The sequence below is a fragment of the Nerophis ophidion genome, linkage group LG02 (assembly GCF_033978795.1).
Source record: "Nerophis ophidion isolate RoL-2023_Sa linkage group LG02, RoL_Noph_v1.0, whole genome shotgun sequence".
NCBI lineage: Eukaryota > Metazoa > Chordata > Actinopteri > Syngnathiformes > Syngnathidae > Nerophis > Nerophis ophidion.
This window is the reverse complement of record NC_084612.1, coordinates 1,425,329-1,447,445: the sequence shown is the minus strand read 5'-3', so window position 1 is coordinate 1,447,445 and position 22,117 is coordinate 1,425,329. Positions and strand designations below refer to the sequence as shown.

General features: G+C 40.2%; 1 protein-coding gene across 2 annotated transcripts in view; it reads right to left on the bottom strand.

The window, feature by feature from the left end:
• Nucleotides 1–22,117, bottom strand: part of adamts17 (ADAM metallopeptidase with thrombospondin type 1 motif, 17) — an 82,347-nt gene that overhangs the window by 28,568 nt on the left and 31,662 nt on the right. Inside the window, exons 7-9 of one of the 2 annotated variants that reach the window (XM_061875604.1) lie at nucleotides 20,619–20,662; nucleotides 2,335–2,440; nucleotides 1,828–1,968 (exon numbers count right to left, since the gene is read on the bottom strand). In XM_061875604.1, the coding sequence (XP_061731588.1) occupies nucleotides 1,828–1,968; nucleotides 2,335–2,440; nucleotides 20,619–20,662 (291 nt within the window). The remainder of the gene's footprint in view (nucleotides 1–1,827; nucleotides 1,969–2,334; nucleotides 2,441–20,618; nucleotides 20,663–22,117) is intronic. The other variant, XM_061875608.1, reaches the window with a different exon arrangement.

The following is a 22,117-nucleotide window of genomic DNA, read 5'->3' as shown; positions in this document are numbered from 1 at the left end:
GAGCATTTCAAGGAAGCTGCTTTTATACCCAATCATCCGCTACTTGGATCACCACATATGGTTTATACTTCCAGTTGTTGTATCACTGTTGTTCTACACTCTTACTTCCTGTTTAGTCAGTCACCACGGTTCACTCATCAGTCCACCTGCTAGTCTCGCCCCGCACACCTGCTAATAATTATCACCCTCCTATTTAAGCTCACTTTTTCTGTTTACTCATTCTGGGACTCTACTGTTACGACTGGTTGGCATAGTGATGCCAAATTGGTCCCTTCGTGGATGCGTCGGCATGAACACAGCAACGGTAAGTTTAAATGATTTATTAACCTTACCAAAAACAGACTATGAACAAAAAACACTGGAGCTAACAGACAAAAATAAACCAAGGGTGCTGGCATGAAAGCTACGAATAGAAAATACAAAAACTTTACTTGGCACGAAGCACACAAAAAGGTAAACAAAAAACATCCAGCATGAAAGCTGGAATATCGAGTGGCTTAGCGCAAGAGCTAGCGAGAAAATACATACGGGTAGAAGACAGTCGTGAATGTTGCTCGAAGGTTAATTAGAGTCCCAGAATGAGTAAACAGAAAAAGTGAGCTTAAATAGGAGGGTGATAATTATTAGCAGGTGTGCGGGGCGAGACTAGCAGGTGGACTGATGAGTGAACCGTGGTGACTGACTAAACAGGAAGTAAGAGTGTAGAACAACTGGAAGTATAAACCATATGTGGTGATCCAAGTAGCGGATCGCAACATGATCAGCAAAAAAGTCTGCGGGCTATAGAGCGTTTTCCGTTCGGGCTCCAGTACTCTGGAATGCCCTCCCAGTAACAGTTCGAGATGCTACCTCAGTAGAAGCATTTAAGTCTCACCTTAAAACTCATCTGTATACTCTAGCCTTTAAATAGACCTCCTTTTTAGACCAGTTGATCTGCCGCTTCTTTTCTTTCTCCTATGTCCCCCCCTCCCTTGTGGAGGGGGTCCGGTCCGATGACCATGGATGAAGTACTGACTGTCCAGAGTCGAGACCCAGGATGGACCGCTCGTCGGGACCCAGGATGGACCGCTCGCCTGTATCGGTTGGGGACATCTCTACGCTGCTGATCCGCTTGAGATGGTTTCCTGTGGACGGGACTCTCACTGCTGTCTTGGAGCCACTATGGATTGAACTTTCACGGTATCATGTTAGACCCGCTCGACATCCATTGCTTTCGGTCCCCTAGAGGGGGGGGGTTGCCCACATCTGAGGTCCTCTCCAAGGTTTCTCATAGTCAGCATTGTCACTGGCGTCCCACTGGATGTGAATTCTCCCTGCCCACTGGGTGTGAGTTTTCCTTGCCCTTTTGTGGGTTCTTCCGAGGATGTTGTAGTCGTAATGATTTGTGCAGTCCTTTGAGACATTTGTGATTTGGGGCTATATAAATAAACATTGATTGATTGATTGATTGATTGTTTTTGCCACTTGTGCCAGCTTTTTTTTTAAAATGCTGCAGGCCTCAAATTCCAAATGAGTTAATAATGGCCAAAAATTAAGTTTTCGAGTTCAAACATTAATTATCTTGTCTTTGCAGTCTAATGGAATATAGGTTGAAAAAGATTTGAAAATCATTGAATTCTGTTTTTATTTACCATTTACAGAAGGTGCCAACTTCACTGGTTTTGGAATTTGCCAAGTTAGACATAGTAGTGTCGATATGTAAAAAAGGTTAGACAGCAGTGCTCATTTGTAAACGTGTTGGCGAAAGCTTGTTAAAATGCAAATGAGTTAGATGTAGCAGTGTTAATATGTAAATGAGTTCAAACGCTATGCTCACGATCACGTCACCTGAGAAAGGTCTCCAGGTCGTCGCGACTGCAGGACGACCACGAGAGGTCGCTGGGGTTCCTCCCCTTCACCCATTCGCCAGACATGATGTAGGCGTGGCCCGTGCAGGCGGCGTGATCGTCGTCGTGGCTCATCCCCATGCTGGAGAGCACACGCCAACATGCGGTCACGTGACCAGCGGCACTGTCACAATGCAACTATGGAACTCGCCGGAGGTCAAACGATGTCACGGTGAGCCCAGTCGTGTGACCTGTCGGCGAGTTAACACTTGGGACGCCATTTTGCTGGCCGTCGACCGCATCCAGACGGCTGCCAGATGATGACCTCATAGTCGTTCACCCTCAATGATGTCATTTTCCTGGCTCGTTTACAAACGTCTGATGTGAGTTAGGCAAATTTAGCCCTTACGTAACGTGCCTACACACACACGCACACACACACACACACACACACACACACACACACACACACACACACAAAAGAGTTACAATCCAGAAGTGCACTTACTTGTGTCCAAGCTCGTGAGCGATGGTGAAGGCCAAATTGAGTCCGTTGTCCTCGGCCAACACACACTTCCTCTTGGCGCTGCACACTCCGCCCAAGTAGGCGATACCTGACACACACACACACACACACACACACACACACACACACACACAAGGTGAACACACAAACACGTGAGGACTGTAGCAAAGTTAATCAAGTCAGTGCGGAGAGAACGTTCTAGGTGAGGTCATCGCATCTCCAAGGTTACATGTGTTGTTCTTGGATAAGAACACATGATTATGTTGTGGAGGGGGGCTTTTTACGCACACACAGAGCATGTGTGTGCTGTCATTGTGCTGCTGGATTAACACGTTACACACGCACAACTGACATGACATCATCCACATTGTGTGCGCGTGTGTTACATAGTCGCCGTCTTTGTCAAAGGTCTTCTGTCCGTCCAGGTTCAGGTCCAAGCAGTTTGTAGCCTGTAGCTCATTTTTAAACGGCCTTGTTGGCATTCTGCTGTTATTGTATCATTCATTTATTATGTCATATTTAAACTATTGTGTTGAAGTCTGGGGAAATAGTTATAAATCACATCTACAGCCTTTAGTCACTCTGCAGAAAAAGGCTATCGGGATTGTGTCCAATGTTCTCTACAGACATCATTCAAATCCACTATTTATGGATTTAAAGCAACTTAAACTGAACAAAGTGATCAACTTTAAAACGGCTCAAATTATGTTTACGGCATCCCAAAACTCTCTACCATCAAATATACAGAACCTATTCCATGATAAAGATGATCACCATAGTTACAGTTTAAAGGCCTACTGAAAGCCACTACTAGCGACCACGCAGTCTGATAGTTTATATATCAATGATGAAATATTAACATTGCAACACATGCCAATACGGCCGCTTTAGTTTACTATATTACAATTTTAAATTTCCCGCGGAGTTTCTTGTTGAAAACGTCTTACCGCAGCACCATTTGTGGCTAAAAGTCGTCTCTTTTCATCGCGCAATTAAACAGTATTCTGGACATCTGTGTTGCTGAATCTTTTGCAATTTGTTCAATTAATAATGGAGAAGTCAAAGTAGAAAGATGGAGGTGGGAATCTTTAGCCTTTAGCCACACAAACACATGGTGTTTCCTTGTTTAAAATTCCCGGAGGTGAAGCTTTACAATGGATCAGAGCGGTCAAGCGAACATGGTTCCCGACCACTTGTCAACCGGCAGGTTTCGGTGAGAAAATTGTGGTAAAAAGTCGCCTCTTACCGGAGATCAGCTGAGCTTGCACCGTCCATGCAGCTGCCGTCGACTTCCTTCAGAGACTGGCGTCAACACACCCGTGGACACACCCCTCCGACTATCAGGTACTATTTAATCTCACTAAAACACTAGCAACACAATATAAAGATAAGGGATTTCCCAGAATTATCCTAGTAAATGTGTCTAAAAACATCTGAATCCGTCCCAATGCAATTGCCTTTTTTTTTAAACTTTTTTATTTATTTATTTATTTTTTTCTAGTCCTTCGCTATCAATATCATCATCCACTAATCTTTAATCCTCGCTGAAATTAATGGGGAAATTGTCGTTTTCTCGGTTCGAATAGCTCTTGCTGCTGGAGGCTCCCATTAAAAACAATGTGAGGACGTGAGGAGCCCTCACACTTGTGACGTCATCGTCCGCGACTTCCGGTAAAGGCAAGGCTTTTTTATTAGCGACCAAAAGTTGCGAACTTTATCCTCGATGTTCTCTACTAAATCCTTTTAGCAAAAATATGGCAATATCACGGAATGATCAAGTATGACACATAGAATGGACCTGCTATCCCCGTTTGAATAAGAAAATCTCATTTCAGTAGGCCTTTAAGAGGAAACAACAAATTATATTTGCCTAAATTTAGAACCACTTTAAAGACCTACTGAAATGAGATTTTCTTATTTAAACGGGGATAGCAGCTCCATTCTATGTGTCATACTTGATCATTTTGCAATATTGCCATATTTTTGCTGAAAGGATTTAGTAGAGAAAATCGATGATAAAGTTCGCCACTTTTGGTACTTCCTGAAAAAGCCTCGCCTGTACCGGAAGTCGCAGACGATGACGTCACATGTTGATGTCTCCCCATATATTCACATTGATTTTAATGGGAGTCTCCAACAAAAACAGTTATTCGGACCGAGAAAACTATAATTTCCCCATTAATTTAAGCGAGGATGAAAGATTTGTGTTTGAGGATATTGATAGCAAAGGACTAGGAAAAAAAAAAAAAAAAAAGAGTTAAAAAAAAAACGCGATAGCATTGGGACGTATTCCGATGTTTTTAAACACATTTACTAGGGTAGTTCTGGGAAATCCCTTATCTTTCTATTGTGTTGCTAGTGTTTTAGTGAGTTTAATATTACCTGATAGTCGGAAGGGTGTCTCCACGACTGGGTGTTGAAGCTCAGTGTCTCAGGGGAGTCGACGGCAGCTTAGCTTTTATCCATAATTTTCTCACCGAAACCTGCTGGTTGACATTCGGTCTCGATTCATGTTCGCTTGACCGCGCTCTGATCCATACTAAATTTTCACCTCTGAGAATTTTAAACAAGGAATCACCATGTGTTTGTGTGGCTAAAGGTTATAGTTTCCCAACTCCATCTTTCTACTGTGACTTCTCCAATACTAATTGAACAAATTGCAAAAGATTCAGCAACACAGATCTCCAAAATACTGTGTAATTATGCGGTTAAAGCAGACGACTTTTAGCTGTGTGTGTGTGCAGCGCTCATATTCATAACAGCCCGTGACGTCACGCGTACAAGTCATCATTACACGACGTTTTCAAGAAAAAAGTCCCGGGAAATTTAAAATTGCAATTTAGTAAACTAAAAAGGCCGTATTGGCATGTGTTGCAATGTTAATATTTCATCATTGATATATAAACTATCAGACTGCGTGGTCGCTAGTAGTGGCTTTCAGTAGGACTTTAAACTCATGTGCATTTCAGTGCGTGGAGTCACTCTGTGAAACAACTTAGGGGACAAGTTAGAAGCATTTAAGTCTCACCTTAAAACTAATTTGTATACTCTAGCCTTTAAATAGACTCCCTTTTTAGACCAGTTGATCTGCCGTTTCTTTTCTTTTTCTTCTATGTCCCACTCTCCCTTGTGGAGGGGGTCCGGTCCGATCCGGTGGCCATGTACTGCTCGCCTGTGTATCGGCTGGGGACATCTCTGCGCTGCTGATACACCTCCACTTGGGATAGTTTCCTGCTGGCTCCGCTGTGAACGGGACTCTCGCTGCTGTGTTGGACCCGCTTTGGACTGGACTCTCGCGACTGTGTTGGATCCATTATGGATTGAACTTTCACAGTATCATGTTAGACCCGCTCGACATCCATTGCTTTCCTCCTCTCCAAGGTTCTCATAGTCATCATTGTCACCGACGTCCCACTGGGTGTGAGTTTTCCTTGCCCTTATGTGGGCCTACCGAGGATGTCGTGGTGGTTTGTGCAGCCCTTTGAGACACTAGTGATTTAGGGCTATATAAGTAAACATTGATTGATTGATTGATCTCTATCTGTTTTTTACTATTTATATTACCATATTGTATATGCACTTGAGGAGGATCTGCTCCAATTTTGTTGTTCTTTGAACCTGTTCATTGCAATAATGACAATAAAACTCTATTCTATTCTATTCTTGTATTATATTGTTTATGTTAAATGTGGAATGAGTGAGATGGGTTGGGATATTATAAGCATCTGCTTCATCCAAACCCTTTTGAAGCCTTGCACGATTATCTCTGCCAAAATCTAAAAATGAAAAAAAAAAGTGTTTTGTTGTACTGTGCAGGTTTGAAATAAATATTTCAATCAATATATTCTAATATTAGCACGCTAGCTTTTTTTTTTTTTTTAGTTAATTTTGCGGGTTTACACCTCAGCGTCAAATATTTGGTTGCTAGTACGTTAGTTGGCTATTACGTTAGCTTTTGTTTCCGCTAATTTTGTAGGTATACACTCAATCAATCAATCAATCAATCAATCAATGTTTACTTATATAGCCCTAAATCACTAGTGTCTCAAAGGGCTGCACAAACCACTACCACATCCTCGGTAGGCCCACATAAGGGCAAGGAAAACTCACACCCGGTGGGACATCGGTGACAATGATGACTATGAGAACCTTGGAGAGGAGGAAAGCAATGGATGTCGAGCGGGTCTAACATGATACTGTGAAAGTTCAATCCATAATGGATCCAACACAGTCGCGAGAGTCCAGTCCAAAGCGGATCCAACACAGCAGTGAGAGTCCCGTTCACAGCGGAGCCAGCAGGAAACCATCCCAAGCGGAGGCGGATCAGCAGCGCAGAGATGTCCCCAGCCGATACACAAGCGAGCAGTACATGGCCACACCTCAGTCATATGTTGGTAACGTTAGCAGGCTAACTTTGTAAATTACTTTTTTAGGTACACACCTAAGAGTAATATATTTTGGTACTTGACGCACGTTGTGGTTAGCATTTTTACACGCTAAAATTAGCTTGCTAGATTAATTTTTTTGCTGATTTATTAGGTATACAACTCAGTGACCTGCGATGAGGTAGCAACTTGTCCAGGATGTACCCCACCTTCCGCCCGATTGTAGCTGAGATAGGCACCAGCGCCGCCTGCGACTCCAAAGGGGATAAGCGGTAGAAAATGGATGGACAACTCAGTGACTTTACTAATGCTAACTATACGCACGCTAATGTTAGAATAGTATTGTTAGCAGACTAGCTTTTTTTTATTTTTTTATCACATTTTGCCAATGTTGACGCTATCTGGCCAGCATGTTAACTGTTAGCACTTCAGTTAGGCTTTGGCTCTTCAGCAATTCACACACAATTACTACTGAAATGTCATTGTCATTTATCTCTGCACCTCCAAAACCCTCAAATCTAGACTCCAAACATCCCACTTCTAGACCTCTACCCAAGATCACAGCTCACTCCAACCCACTTCTCCAAAGTGGGCTGACTCAGGGTGGAGGACAGAGTAAAACAACTTGCACTGAGCCTGGTCTATAAAATCCGCTACACCTCCATGATACCGAAGTACATGTCAAACTACTTCCTTAAAGTAAACGACCGCCATAACCACAACACCAGGGGGAGCTCCACAAACCACGTTAAAGCCAGATTCCAATCTAACAAAGGTCTTAACTCATTCTCCTTCTATGCCTCATCAATGTGGAATGCACTCCCAACAGGTGGAAATGAAAGTGCATCTCTATCCTCCTTCAAAACCGCACTAAAAGAACACCTCCAGGCAACTTCAACCCAAAGCTAACACCCCCCCCCCCCCCAGATTGTAAATAATCACATGTATATACTTGTTATTATGCTTTCAGAGCTCACTATGTCCACTACTTACTGTACATATCCTACTAAGTCACACCTACACTGTTTCGATGTCCATTTCTCAGATGATGCAATTGTTGATGACTGAAGTACTGATATCAACCAAACCTATCCCCCCTCCACTTCGCACCCCCCGATTGTAAATAATTCAATGTAAATACCCTGATGATTAACTTGTGTGATGACTGTATTATGCTGATAGTATATATTTGTACCATGAATTGATTAACGCGGACGCCGACTTAAACAAGTTGAAAAACTTATCGGGGTGTTACCATTTAGTGGTCAATTGTACTGAATATGTACTGAACTGTGCAAGTTTCAATCAATCAATCAATCGTCTAGTTCAGGGGTGCTCAAACGTTTTCCAATGAGGGCTACAAACTGACAAATAAATGATAAATGGGTTGTACTTGTATAGCGCTTTAACACTACTTCCACATTCACCCATTCACACACTGATGGAGGGAGCTGCCATGCAAGGCGCCAACCAGCACCCATCAGGAGCAAGGGTGAAGTGTCTTGCTCAGGACACAACGGACGTGACGAGGTTAGTACTAGGTGGGATTTGAACCAGGGACCCTCGGGTTGCGCACGGCCACTCTCCCACTGCGCCACGCCGTCCCTCAAAGGAGGCTGGGGCTATTTAGGTATTTTTCAACTTTAAAACTAGTACAATATATAGAATTGTTTTAAAGAACTACAAAAATTACAGTTCAGTAGAAATTTGGTGTAAATGCTGAAGAGTCAAAGCCAAATTAAAATGGTAGCGTCGAGTAACAAAAAATATGAGCAAAACGAGCTAAGAAAGTGAGCATGCTAACAGGACTATGTTAACATGCTAACAACAGCAAGCTTACAGGTGGCATTAGTGAAATACCAACATTTATGAAACCTCTTAATTTATCTAAAAAGCTAGCATGCTAATTTTAGCAAGGTAAATGCGAACTGTTTCATGCGTCAAGTACCAAAATATATTATTCTGACGTGTGTACCTGAAAAATGTGTTTAAAATGCTAGCCTGGTAACGTTAGCATGCATCAAGTACAAAAATATGACTAAGTTGCATACTTACAAAATTAGGTTAAGGAGATAGCATATTAACATTAACATGCCGACAGGTATCATTCATCAAACAACAAAATATTTGACACTGAGGTGTATCTCTGCAAAATTGACAAAAAAAAAAAAAAGCCTGCATGCTAATATTAGAATACTAACGATTGTGCCGCGGGCCATTAAAAAATTAGCTACGTGCCGCAAATGGCCCCCGGGCCACACTTTAGACACCACTGGCCTAGTTCTTTAAAAAATATATAGAATTATTGTATTGTTTTGAAGGTGAAAACTACCAAAATACCAACATTTATGAAACCTCCTAAATTATCTAAAAAGCTAGCATGCTAATTTTAGCATGCTAACTGTTTCATGCGTCAAGTACCAAAATATATTATTCTGACATGTGTACCTGAGAAATGTTTTTAAAATGCTAGCCGGCTAACGTTAGCATGCATCAAGTACTAAAATACGACTAAGTTGTATACTTACAAAACTAGCTAAAGTAAATCGCATATCAAAGTTAACATGCCAACATGTATCATTCGTCAAACAAAAAAATATTTGACACAGGTGTATATCTGCAAAATTGACCCAAAAAAAGCTAGCATGCTAATATTAGAATGCTAACGATTGTGCCACGGGCCGTTAAAAAATTAGCTATGTGCCGCAAACGGCCCCCCAGGCCACACTTTGGACACCTCTGGCCTAAGTCTTTGAAAAATATATATAATGATTGCATTATTTTGAAGGTGAAAACCACCAAAATACCAACATTTATGAAACCTCCTAAATTATCTAAAAAGCTAGCATGCTAATTTTAGCATGCTAACTGTTTAATGCGTAAAGTACCAAAATATATTATTCTGACTTGTGTACCTGAAAAATGTGTTTAAAATGCTAGCCTGCTAACGTTAGCACGCATCAAGTACCAAAATATGACTAAGTTGTATACTTACAAAATTAGCTAAAGGAGAGAGCATATAAATAAATAAATGGGTTGTACTTGTATAGCGCTTTTCTACCTTCAAGGTACTCAAAGCGCTTTGACACTACTTCCACATTTACCCATTCACACACACATTCACACACTGATGGAGGGAGCTGCCATGCAAGGCGCTAACCAGCACCAATCAGGAGCAAGGGTGAAGTGTCTTGCTCAGGACACAACGGACGTGACGAGGTTGGTACTAGGTGGGGATTGAACCAGGAAACCCTCGGGTTGCGCACGGCCACTCTTTCACTGCGCCACGCCGTTAACATGCCAACAGGTATCATTCGTCAAGCAACAAAATATTTGAAACTGCAAAATTGACAAAAAAAAAAGCTAGCATGCTAATATTAGAATGCTAACGATTGTGCCGCGTACCTTTAAAAAATTAGCTACGTGCCGCATTTTAGACACACCTGGCCTATTTCTTTGAAAAATATATATAATTATTGTATTGTTTTGAACGTGAAAACTACCAAAATACCAACATTTATGAAACCTCCTAGATTATCTAAAAAGCTAGCATGCTAATTTTAGCATTCTAACTATTTCATGCGTCAAGTAAGATTTTTTTTTAAAATGCTACCCTCCTAACGTTAGCATGCATCAAGTACCAAAATACGACTAAGTTGTATATTTACAAAATTAGCTAAAGGAGATAGCATATTAACGATAACATGCCAAGAGTTATCATTCGTTAAGCAAAAAAATATTTGACACTGAGGTGTATATCTGCAAAATAAATAAAAACAAAGCTAAAACCCTAATATTGAAATGCTAACGATTGTTGAAAAATTAGCTATGTGCCGCACTTTGGACACCCCTAGTTTAGTTCTTTGAAAAATATCGTATTTCCTTGAATTGTAAAGTATGTGCCTGCCTTGAATTACTGCCAGGTCAAACTCACTTCGCAAAATAATTAGCGCATGCTTAGTATTAGCGCCTGGTCAAACACGTCACGTCACGAGTGACACTTCCCCTGTCATCATTTTCAAAATGGAGGAGGCTGATTTCAATACCGGTAATTGGAAATCGCATAAAGGGAACAAGATTAAGAGCTATTCAGTAGGATTTAAGGTCCAAGCTTACATCACACTCAAATTTTTACCGCATGCCTTTGGTAAGCGCAGGAGTGAGAAGAGGTTTTAAAATAATTAGTGCATGCTTACTTTTACCGCATGCCTTTGGTAAGCGCAGGAGTGAGAAGAAGTTTTAAATTAAATAGCGCCCCGGCGGCAATTCAAGGAAATACGGTATCTGCAAAATTAACAAAAACAAAGCTAACATGCTAATATTAGAATGCTAACGATTATTGAAAAATGAGCTATGTGCCGCACTTTGGACACCCCTAGTTTAGTTCTTTGAAAAATATATATAATTATTGTATTGTTTTGAAGGTGAAAACTACCAAAAGGGCCCCTGTACCCCTTGATTTGTTAGTCTGTGGCCCTCACTGGAAAAAGTTTGGGAACTCCTGATCCAGCGAGAAGGTTTGTCCAGTCCATGTCAGCCTTAGTTCCCGGGTACAAAAGTGGCCCACAACAGTCCAATCAGAGTAGAAATGAGCGAGTGTGCGATGAGACTGATAAACGTGCTGAACGCTGCACTCGGTTTCCTGGGGTTCCAGAGAGGGAAGTCCTCCATTTCTACTGGACTTTGTTCAAAGATTGAGGACAAACATGTGAGGAGCAGCTGCTTTGGGGAGACGCAGTCCAAAGGAAAAAGTCCAGTCGTGTCGACTGTTTGTTGACACTTTGGGGAACCTTTCTGGAAGCTTAAATACAGGAGGCCAGCTGGGAAAATAAATAAAGAAAAAACACTTTCATGGTCTCGGGGACGGTTCCAAGGACGTCCATCCTGAAGATACTCAACTCCTCACATGTGCATGAAAACCAGGGGACATTTTTTTCGTCTCAAACAACGTTTTTGTTAGAACCTCTCTAATAAGGACATATCTTGTTGATTGTATTGTACCATATGTCCCGGGAAGAAATCAGCCTTATAAGAACTCCGTCTTATTAGTGATTCCCAGAGCCCCAAAAAAGTCTGGGGGCTATAGAGCGTTTTTTCTAATCGGGCTCCAGTACTCTGGAATGTCCTCCCGGTAACAGTTCGAGATGCCACCTCAGTAGAAGCATTTAAGTCTCACCTTAAAACTCATTTGTATACTCTAGCCTTTAAATAGACCCCCCCTTTTAGACCAGTTGATCTGCTGTCTCTTTTCTGCTCTGCCCCAGATGACGGGCTCGCTGTTCAAAGTCGAGACCCGGGGTGGACCACTCATCTGTGCATCATTTGGGGACATCTCTACGCTGTTGACTTGTCTCCACTCAAGATGATCCCCTGCTGGCCCCCACTATGGACTGGACTTTCACACTATTAACTAGATCCACTCGACATCCATTGCACCGGTACGGTCCCCTCCAAGGTTTCTCATTACTTCCCATTGGGTTGCGTTTTTTTCTTGCCCTGATATGTGGGATCTGAGCCGAGGATGTCATTGTGGCTTGTGCAGCCCTTTGAGACACTTGTGATTAAGGGCTATATAAATAAACTTGGACTGATTGATTAATTGAATGGACACAAAACCACAAGCACGTCTTTGCCATGATGAATAGGTAAGGGTGTTGAAAAAAACTATTTTCGAATTAAACCCAATTCATATTTGAAGAAATTGGGAAAAAAAATGGATGTAAAATGTTGTATTTGTATTGTTTTTTTTTATCTGTCCTGTCGAGCCACTCGGGCAAATCTTATTGTTGATGTAGTTTAGAGGTCCCCAAACTTTTTGACTCGGGGGCCGCATTGGGTTAAAACAATTTGGCTGGGGGCCGGGCTGTATATATGTGTATATATATATATATATATATATATATACATATATATATATATATTGATACTGCCTCCGAGGTCTTAATCAAGGCTCAAGTTGTTCGTTTTTCTCAAACAGACATTCATTTCAGCCACGCCTTCTTCTCCTCCAAAATAATGCCGTCAGAACTAATGAATAAGGAAAAACAGAACTTACAATTAGTCCGACATCAAATAAAAGAAAACACATAGATTTCCCATGCATTATGACAAAGAATCATACCTCATTGGCCTCACAAACTCCGAGGGAATAAAGTTTCTTTTCCAGCCGAGACTCCATTAACCTCTTCCATCAAATGTTTGCTGTCTCATGCTTCTTCCCTTATTCCGTCACATATTAATTGTCCCCCCAACGATGTGACCAAACCGGAAACAAAAATATGTTCCTCTCCAATTTACATGGGTTTTGTAACAAAAATAAAGTTAACATATACTTGCATGAAATTACCAAATACAATACATTTTAATCATATTATATGTAAATATGAACTGAATTTTTATACATTGTATTTATTTATCATAACCAACTATGAAATTATATAACATTCATACAATGCGCTTCTGTCAGCGGTTACATACATACATATATATATATATATATATATATATATATATATATATATATATATATATATATATATATATGTATATATATATATATATATATATGTATATATATATATATATATATATATATATATATATATATATATGTATATATATATATATATATATATATATATACATATATACATATACATATATACATATATATACACACATATATACATATATATATACACACATATATATATATATATATATATATATATTTACATATATATACATGTATATATATATATTTATTAACAGGCACACGCATACACAAGTCACTAAAAAGTATATATATATATATATATATATATATATATATATATACACATATATATATATATATATATTCCTCGCGCACTAATTGACTGAAAGAGCGCGCACTTGCCGCTAATCATGTCAAGTTATGGATGGGAAAATGCATTTTTTGACAATATGATTTGCCTGAGCAACTAGGAGAGTAAAATGGATTACAAAGAACAGATTTTTAGAAAATAAAAATAAAAAATAAAAAAATAGAATTATTTAATTTTTTTAAACTTGGGATTCCCCGTGGGCCGGATTTCGGACGCTGGCGGGCCGTAGTTTGGGGACCCCTGTGTTGGGTAATTCTCTTGTTGCCTTATTTGTATTTGACTTTATTAAATATTTGGGTAGCATTTTATTTAAAAAAAAAAAACAGTTTTCTTTTAAGTAATATGGAAATGTATCACAGCTGTTGATCTCTTTTCTGGAGGAATGTACACTAGTTAGTGATAGAACTGGCATGCAAGCACGCTTTAAGAAAAAGAGAGGAAAACTGCCCCCCCCCAAAAAAGGAAAATTTATATTTGCACAAAGTGCTGACAGGCAAGCCTCGAAAGAAAATGTTTTAAATCTAGACTAAATTTCCTGCAATTGGGTGCATTTCTACACAAAATTTTACCTTTAGATTTATTCACATCTGCCAACCTTTTTTTGGTTGGCTTTTAGACTCATGTAATGTACTCCAATTTGTTTTCTTATTATTTTTTTAGTATTTGACTAACATTATTATCATTAAAAATGCAATGTACAATTATATAACATGCATGCAAGGAACTCAGAAAAGATTGGCAACTCGATTTTACAGCCGGATGGCGCAAGAAATTAAAACAACGTTGAGAACTTGTTGAATTAGTCAATCTACCCCAGGGCAGTTATGGCTACAAATGTAGCTTACCACCACCATGGGAAGCACTTTCAGTGTCTAGAAAAGTGCTGTATGAATCTAATCCATTGTTATTATTATTATTAATTAGGTAATTGAGGAACTCAAACATAATGTTGAAACATGCTTTTTGACAACGTTTAATAAATGCTGGTTTCTGACGATGTGACCATTGGATATTTTTTCATTTCCCAACCAATAATCTACAACACAAATAAGGTGCTTTTTAACTAACTACGTTTATTCAATGTCAGGTTGTGTTGTTGATTTGACCATTGAAATGTGGTTACTTCCCCAACCAACAAGGTGGATCCAACACCGGACATCAGTGTAGTCTCAATTTACAATTAGAACTATTTTGCGACGTTGTTTATATATATATCGGTATCGGTTGATATCGGAATCTGTAATTAAGACGATATCGGCAAAAAAGCCATTATCGGACATCTCTTTGCAACAGTTGATATTCTAGTTTCAAGCATGTTTTACTCAATGTATGTCATTAGATCTCAACAACAAGCTGTAATATCTTACTGAGATAATTTAAGTCACTTTTAAAGAACATGTACGGTTTATATAATCAACATTGTATCAACGTCTTGTGGCTGCTGGGCAGCCACGCCCCCCAGGGTAATATATTTCCTGTGTTGTGACCTCTGTTTACATCTGTGGTGTCAAAAATGTATATTTCTCGCAGGCTACAAATAAACACTCTCGAACTACAGCTGGTTTGGAACTAACAGTGTTGGGATTGTAATCATCCAAGCATGTTCTGCAATTCAGCGCGGCATTTCGGCAAGAGAAAAAGGGAGTACTGTATTTTTGGACCATAGGGTGCACTGCCGATGAGCGGGTCTATTCCTGTCTTTTTTATACAAAAGGCGCACCGGATTATAGGGCGCATTAAAAGGGTCATTCAATGATTTTTTTCCACAAACCCCGTTTCCATATGAGTTGAGAAATTGTGTTAGATGTAAATATAAACGGAATACAATGATTTGCAAATCCTTTTCAACCCATATTCAGTTGAATATGATACTAAGACAAGATATTTGGTGCTCAAACTCATAAACTTTATTTTTTTTGCAAATAATAATTAACTTGGAATTTCATGGCTGCAACACGTGCCAAAGTAGTTGGGAAAGGGCATGTTCACCACTGTGTTACAGCACATTTTCTTTTACAACACTTAATAAACGTTTGGGAACTGAGGAAACTAATTGTTGAAGCTTTGAAAGTGGAAATCTTTCCCATTCTTATTTTATGTAGAGCTTCAGTCGTTCAACAGTCTGGGGTCTTGTTGTCGTATTTTACGCTTCATAATGCGCCACACATTTTCGATGGGAGACATGTCTGGACTGCAGGCGGGCCAGGAAAGTACCCGCACTCTTTTACTACGAAGCCACGCTGTTGTAACACGTGGCTTGGCATTGTTTTGCTGAAATAAGCAGCGGTGTCCATGATAATGTTGCTTTGATGACAACATATGGTTCTCCAAAACCTGTATGGACCATTCAGCATTAATGGTGCCTTCACAGATGTGTAAGTTACCCATGCCTTGGGCACTAATGCACCCCCATACCATCACACATGCTGGCTTTTACACTTTGCGTCGATAACAGTCTGGATGGTTCATTTCACCTTTGGTCCGGATGCACCACATCCATAGTTTCCAAATATAATTTGAAATGTGGACTCGTCAGACCACAGAACACTTTTCCACTTTGCATCAGTCCATCTTAGATGAGCTCGGGCCCAGCGAAGCCGGCGGCGTTCCTGGGTGTTGTTGATAAATGGCTTTCGCTTTGCATAGTAGAGTTTTAACTTGCACTTACAGATGTAGCGACCAACTGTAGTTACTGACAGTGGTTTTATGAAGTGTTCCTGAGCCCATGTGGTGATATCCTTTACACACTGATGTCGGTTTTTGATGCAGTACCGCCTCAGGGATCAAAGGTCCGTAATATCCTCGCTTACGTGCAGTGATTTCTCCAGATTCTCGGAACCTTTTGATGATTTTTCGGACCGTAGATGGTAAAATCGCTAAATTCCTTGCAACAGCTCATTGAGAAATGTTGTTCTAAAACTGTTCGACAATTTGCTAACAAATTGGTGACCCTCACCCCATCCTTGTTTGTGAATGACTTAGCATTTCATGGAAGCTGCTTTTATACCCAATCATGGCACCCACCTGTTCCCAATGAGCCTGCACACCTGTGGGATGTTCCAAATAAGTGTTTGATCAGCATTCCTCAACTTTATCAGTATTTATTTCCCAACTTCTTTGTCACGTGTTGCTGGCATCAAATTCTAAAGTTAATGATTATTTGCAAAAAAATGTTTATCAGTTTGAACATGAAATATGTTGTCTTTGTAGCATATTCAACTGAATATGGCTTGAAAATGATTGGCAAATAATTACATTCCGTTTATATTTACATCTAACACAATTTCCCAACTTATATGGAAACGGGGTTTGTAAATTGAAAATACTTACTTGTGGTCTACATAACATGTAATAGTGGTTCCTTGGTCAAAATGTTGCTTGGATTATTTTCTAAAAACCATCCTCAAGTCGCTTTCTGACAGTCCCTTCAAGATGCGCCGTTTTGTGGACGGTTTTATTTACGTGGCTCACCTTCGATAGCGTCTTCTCCTCGTCATCTTTTTTGGAGCGGTGTAGCGTGCAAAGACGGGAGTTAAAAAAGTGTCAAAAGTTGGAGCTAACTGTTATAATGACATTCAGACTTTACTTCAATCAATAACGGAGCAGCATCTCCTCATCCGTCGCTCACTAGTGAAATAACGTCCGACCGTAACTCTCTAAAAACTGAAGTTCCTTGGGTGAATAATGTAAACTTACTACACTGGTAGTTTTTAGCGCTTCCGTAGCGAGATATAAGTTAAAACTTTACGCTGCTTTATATTAGAATAGATAGATAGATAGATAGATAGATAGATAGAGTTCCTTCAGGAAGATGAATGCCCCATAACAAGAAGAAAGAGAAAACGAAGAAGCTTATTGACTACGGCATCGCCACGGTCTACAGTGGCGGACGTGCGCAAATTTTCAGGACTTATGCAGATCTGAAATACACATCAGCAAGTATCATAAGGTAAGAAAAGTTGGTTTTGCATAATATTGTGAAACAAAACACCAGATAATATGTCTGCTAATGGTGCCAATTTGCAGTCCTTACATACACACTATAGTAATACTGCCATAATCGGCCGACAATCGATCAAGTGGTGCCGGTGAAAAATCATACTAAAGCATTTTGACAGATCTTTAAGCGCTCAGTGTGATGTTCTTTATTTTCAATAGAACATTTGAAGTTTTGGTGTTGTTTAGTGGCATCCTATCGCAATCTACACATATCTCTTATGTGTGACTGTCATCTACTGGTCACACTAATCATTACACCATGTACCAAATAAAATTGCTTCGGGGTCGGTAAGCACAACCACAATTATTCCGTACATTAGGCGCACTGTCGAATTTTCCAGAAAGTGAACGGATTTTAAGTGCGCCTTATAGTCCGTATTTTTCGGACTGTAAGTCGCAGTTTTTTTCATAGTTTGGCCGGGGGTGCAACTTATACTCAGGAGCGACTTATGTGTGAAATTATTAACACATTACCGTAAAATATCAAATAATATTATTTAGCCCATTCACGTAAGAGATTAGACGTATAAGATTTCATGGGATTTAGCAATTAGGAGGGACAGATTGTTTGGTAAACTAGTAGCATGTTCTATATGTTATAGTTATTTGAATGACTCTTACCATAATATGTTAGGTTAACATAGCAGGCACCTTCTCAGCTGGTTATTTAGGCCTCATATAACGTACACTTATTCAGCCTGTTCACTATTCTTTATTTATTTTAAATTGCCTTTCAAATGTCTATTCTTGGTGTTGGGTTTTATCAAATAAATTTCCCCCGAAAGTGCGACTTAAACTCCAGTGCGACTTACATATGTTTTTTCCCTCTTTATTATTCATTTTCGGCCGGTGCGACTTATACTCTGGAGCGACTTATACTCCGCAAAATACGGTACATAATTCACTCAAAGAACTTTTGGTCGGACAGGTTTTCATGGCACACATTTCCGGTGTTGTGTTTTGCACAGAGAAGCCACGGATGTTGAGTTACTGCTCGATTGCTGAGAAGAAAACAAAGTTAGCTACATCTTTTGACACTCCTTTGATTACACGATATAATGTTTCATCAAATAAACGCGCAATTGACATTTGAATGTTTAAAAACACGGATTTCTGAGAACCGAGAATGGATTCTGAATCGACTAGTTCAGGGGTCGGCAACCTTTACCACTCAAAGAGCCATTTTGACCCGTTTCACAAAATAAAGAAAACAATGGGAGCCACAAAACTCTTTTGAAATTTAAAATGAAATAACACTGCATACAGAGTTTTTTTTACTTTGTGCTATGTATAAACTAGGGGTCTCAGACACGCAGCCCGCACCTTAATATGAAAATTTAATGATAGTGGGGCCCGCGAGTTTTTTTGGAATGCCGCTTGACAGCATCACACTTGGCAGCCATCCAGAATATTCTGAGAGACTACTGAATGTCAGATCAGCCATTCTCGCGAATATTTGCAGGATTTCCCTCGATTAACAATAATAAGGGCAACCTATGAAGGTGCTGCCTTTGACGCCCTCTACAACAGGTCCAATCAGCTTGCCAGCCCAGTCACATGTCGGACAAGGCTTTTGCTGACACGCAAACGATTGCAAGGCATACTTGTTCAACAGCCATACAGGTTACACTGAGGGTTGTGATATAACCAACTTTAAAACTCTTACTAATATATGCACCACACTGTGAACCCACACCAAACAAGAATGACAAACACATTTTGGGAGAACATCGGCACTGTAACACAACATAAACACAAAATAACAAATACCCAGAATCCCATGCATCCCACTCTTCCGGGCCACATTATACACCCCGCTAGCACCCAATCCCAGGTTTGTTGCTAATGTAGCCCGGAAGAGTAGGGATGCATGGAATTCTGGGTATTTGTTCTTTTGTGTTTATGTTGTGTTAGAGTGACAAGGGTCTCTCAAAATGTGTTTGTCATTCTTGTTTGGTGTGGGTTCACAGTGTGGCGCATATTAGTAAGAATGTTAAAGTTGTTTATATTACAACCCTCAGTGTAACCTGTATGGCTCTTGACTAAGTGCGTTGCAGTCACTATCGTGTGTTAACAGAGGCTGAATATAAAATGACCAGTAGACACGCAGATCGCGTGATGTATAATTGGGCGCGACAACATGTTGTAGAGGAGGTTAAAGACATTGCCACCACTGCACACCCTTAGTATTGTAGTCCAAGTGAAAATTTCTGAGAGAGGCACTAAAATCCGGAAACCTCACAAAATAGTCGTTGGGGTCGGCAATTTAGCAGCTGAGCCACATCAGAGTGATCAAAGAGCCGCATGCGGCTCCGGAGCCACGGGTTGCCGACCCCTGGACTAGTTAGTTCCAAGAACCAAATGGACTTGTGTGGCGCACAAAGATTCACAGCTCTAATGATGACATCAAGGTAAAACCGCCATCATTTTCGTCCACGGGTCCTCAGAAAAGGTGTCTGTCCGAATGATTTTTGCATACTTTTATGAGTTTTGGCCTCTTGCCTACACGCAAACATATACTTTTGCGTGCTTATGGATCATTTTCAAATACAAAGTCGTCGTCAATATCCTGTCTCGTCACACCTTTTTAATCAAATATGAGGCCCCTGTCGGAAGAATGAGAGACAAATCTTCATCCCCGCTGATTGGTGCCAAGTCCCCATCGGACATTCCTCATCGTCTTCCTTCCTTTATTGTCACGTGCACGCTCTCATGCACTGTGCGCGCAGGAATGTACGCATCCTAAAATGCCGACACGGACAAACACTGAGACACTCGTAGAACATTGGGGCCAACACACACATTCCGCACTTGTACACGCCAGGAGCTTCCCAAAGCCAAACCAGAATATCTTAGCCAAGGAGTCCAGTTGGAAGGTCCTGGAATGTTCTCCCCTCCTCAGACACAACAACCACCAAGAAACAATAAAATCTGACATTCCCCGACTTGCACAGCAATTGAAATGTTGGGCCCTCCGAGGAAGATGATTATAATCATCAAAAAAGATGAAACTTACCCACAGTGTCGCAGGGCTCCTCCTTGTGGACACAGAAGTCTGTCCTGAAACACAAGAACTCTTTTAGAACTTTTTCGACGAAACCAAGACCTGTTTTCATGGACCAATGAAATACTTGTCAGTCATACAATTTGTTATTGTTATAGTGAATTGTGAAGTGAATTACATTTATATAGCGCTTTTCTCTAGTGACTCAAAGCGCTTTTACATAGTGAATCCCAATATCTAAGTTACATTTAAAGCAGTGTGGGTGGCACTGGGAGCAGGTGGGTAAAGTGTCTTGCCCAAGGACACAATGGCAGTGACTAGGATGGTGGAAGTGGGGATCGAACCTGGAACCCTCAAGTTGCTGGCACGGCCACTCTACCAACCGAGCTATACTGCCCCAGTGCTGGACAATTATTTAGACTCGGGGGCCAAATGTAGAGAAAAAAGTGTCTGGGGGTCGGTATATCTATTTTTAGGAGCACTAATACAAAACCTCACAATAATGTCTGATTGAAAGTTAAAAACGTTATGACATTCTGCCTTAAAAACAGAATGGAATTAAAAAAAATTTTACTGAATGAGACACCCAGAATGTACATGAAAATAAAGAAAGTGGGATTTACAATATTAACTATGAACGATAAAACACTGAATATTGACAACATATGAACGACATATTTTACAATCCAGCGAAACGCAATAAAAATGCAACAAACACAGTGAACTATGAACGCGAAGGGTAAAAAATAAAGCCAACTACAATCTTATATATCTGATGTATCACTAAGCTTTAGAATGTTGTTGTAAAAATCTCCTTCCGCGTCTGTCCCTGACACCCGCATTTCAGACTGGTTGCTTTGGAAACACTCTGTGGAAACGCTCCCCACCCACACCTCTTGGTGCCTCGTCTGAGCTGCTGTGACTTAGATGACCATAGTAAATGGTATATCATGCAAAAGCGCAGATTCCAATAATTGTAACACTTTGTACAGTTCAAGACTTACGGTAATTTGAAAACATCACTGCACATCATAATGGCAGCTACAGTTTCCAAATTAAAGATCTAAAAAAAATATTTGGGAATGTCCGGTGGGCCAGGTTGAAAAGCTTAACCATCCGCATTAATTTGCCCAGGTCTGTGATAGCCAGACCTGTGTTTACACTTCTGTACCTGACTGTTTTGGCGAAAACTGTTGCCTTCCTCTGAGGTTGTCACGCGACGTCATCGTCAATAAGTAAGCTAGCTAAATGATGCTAACTATGTCATCATCACGTGACAACCTCTGAGGAAGGCAACAGTTGTAGCCAAAACCGTCAGGTACGGAAGTAAACACACAGGTCTGGCTATGAGAATAACAATTTGCATAATTTCTTAAAAACCTAATTTACTTCTTCGGATTACTTTACCATGAATTGATTAATGTGGACCCCGACTTAAACAAGTTGAAAAACTTATTGGGGTGTTACCATTTAGTGGTCAATTGTACGGAATATGTACTGTACTGTGCAAT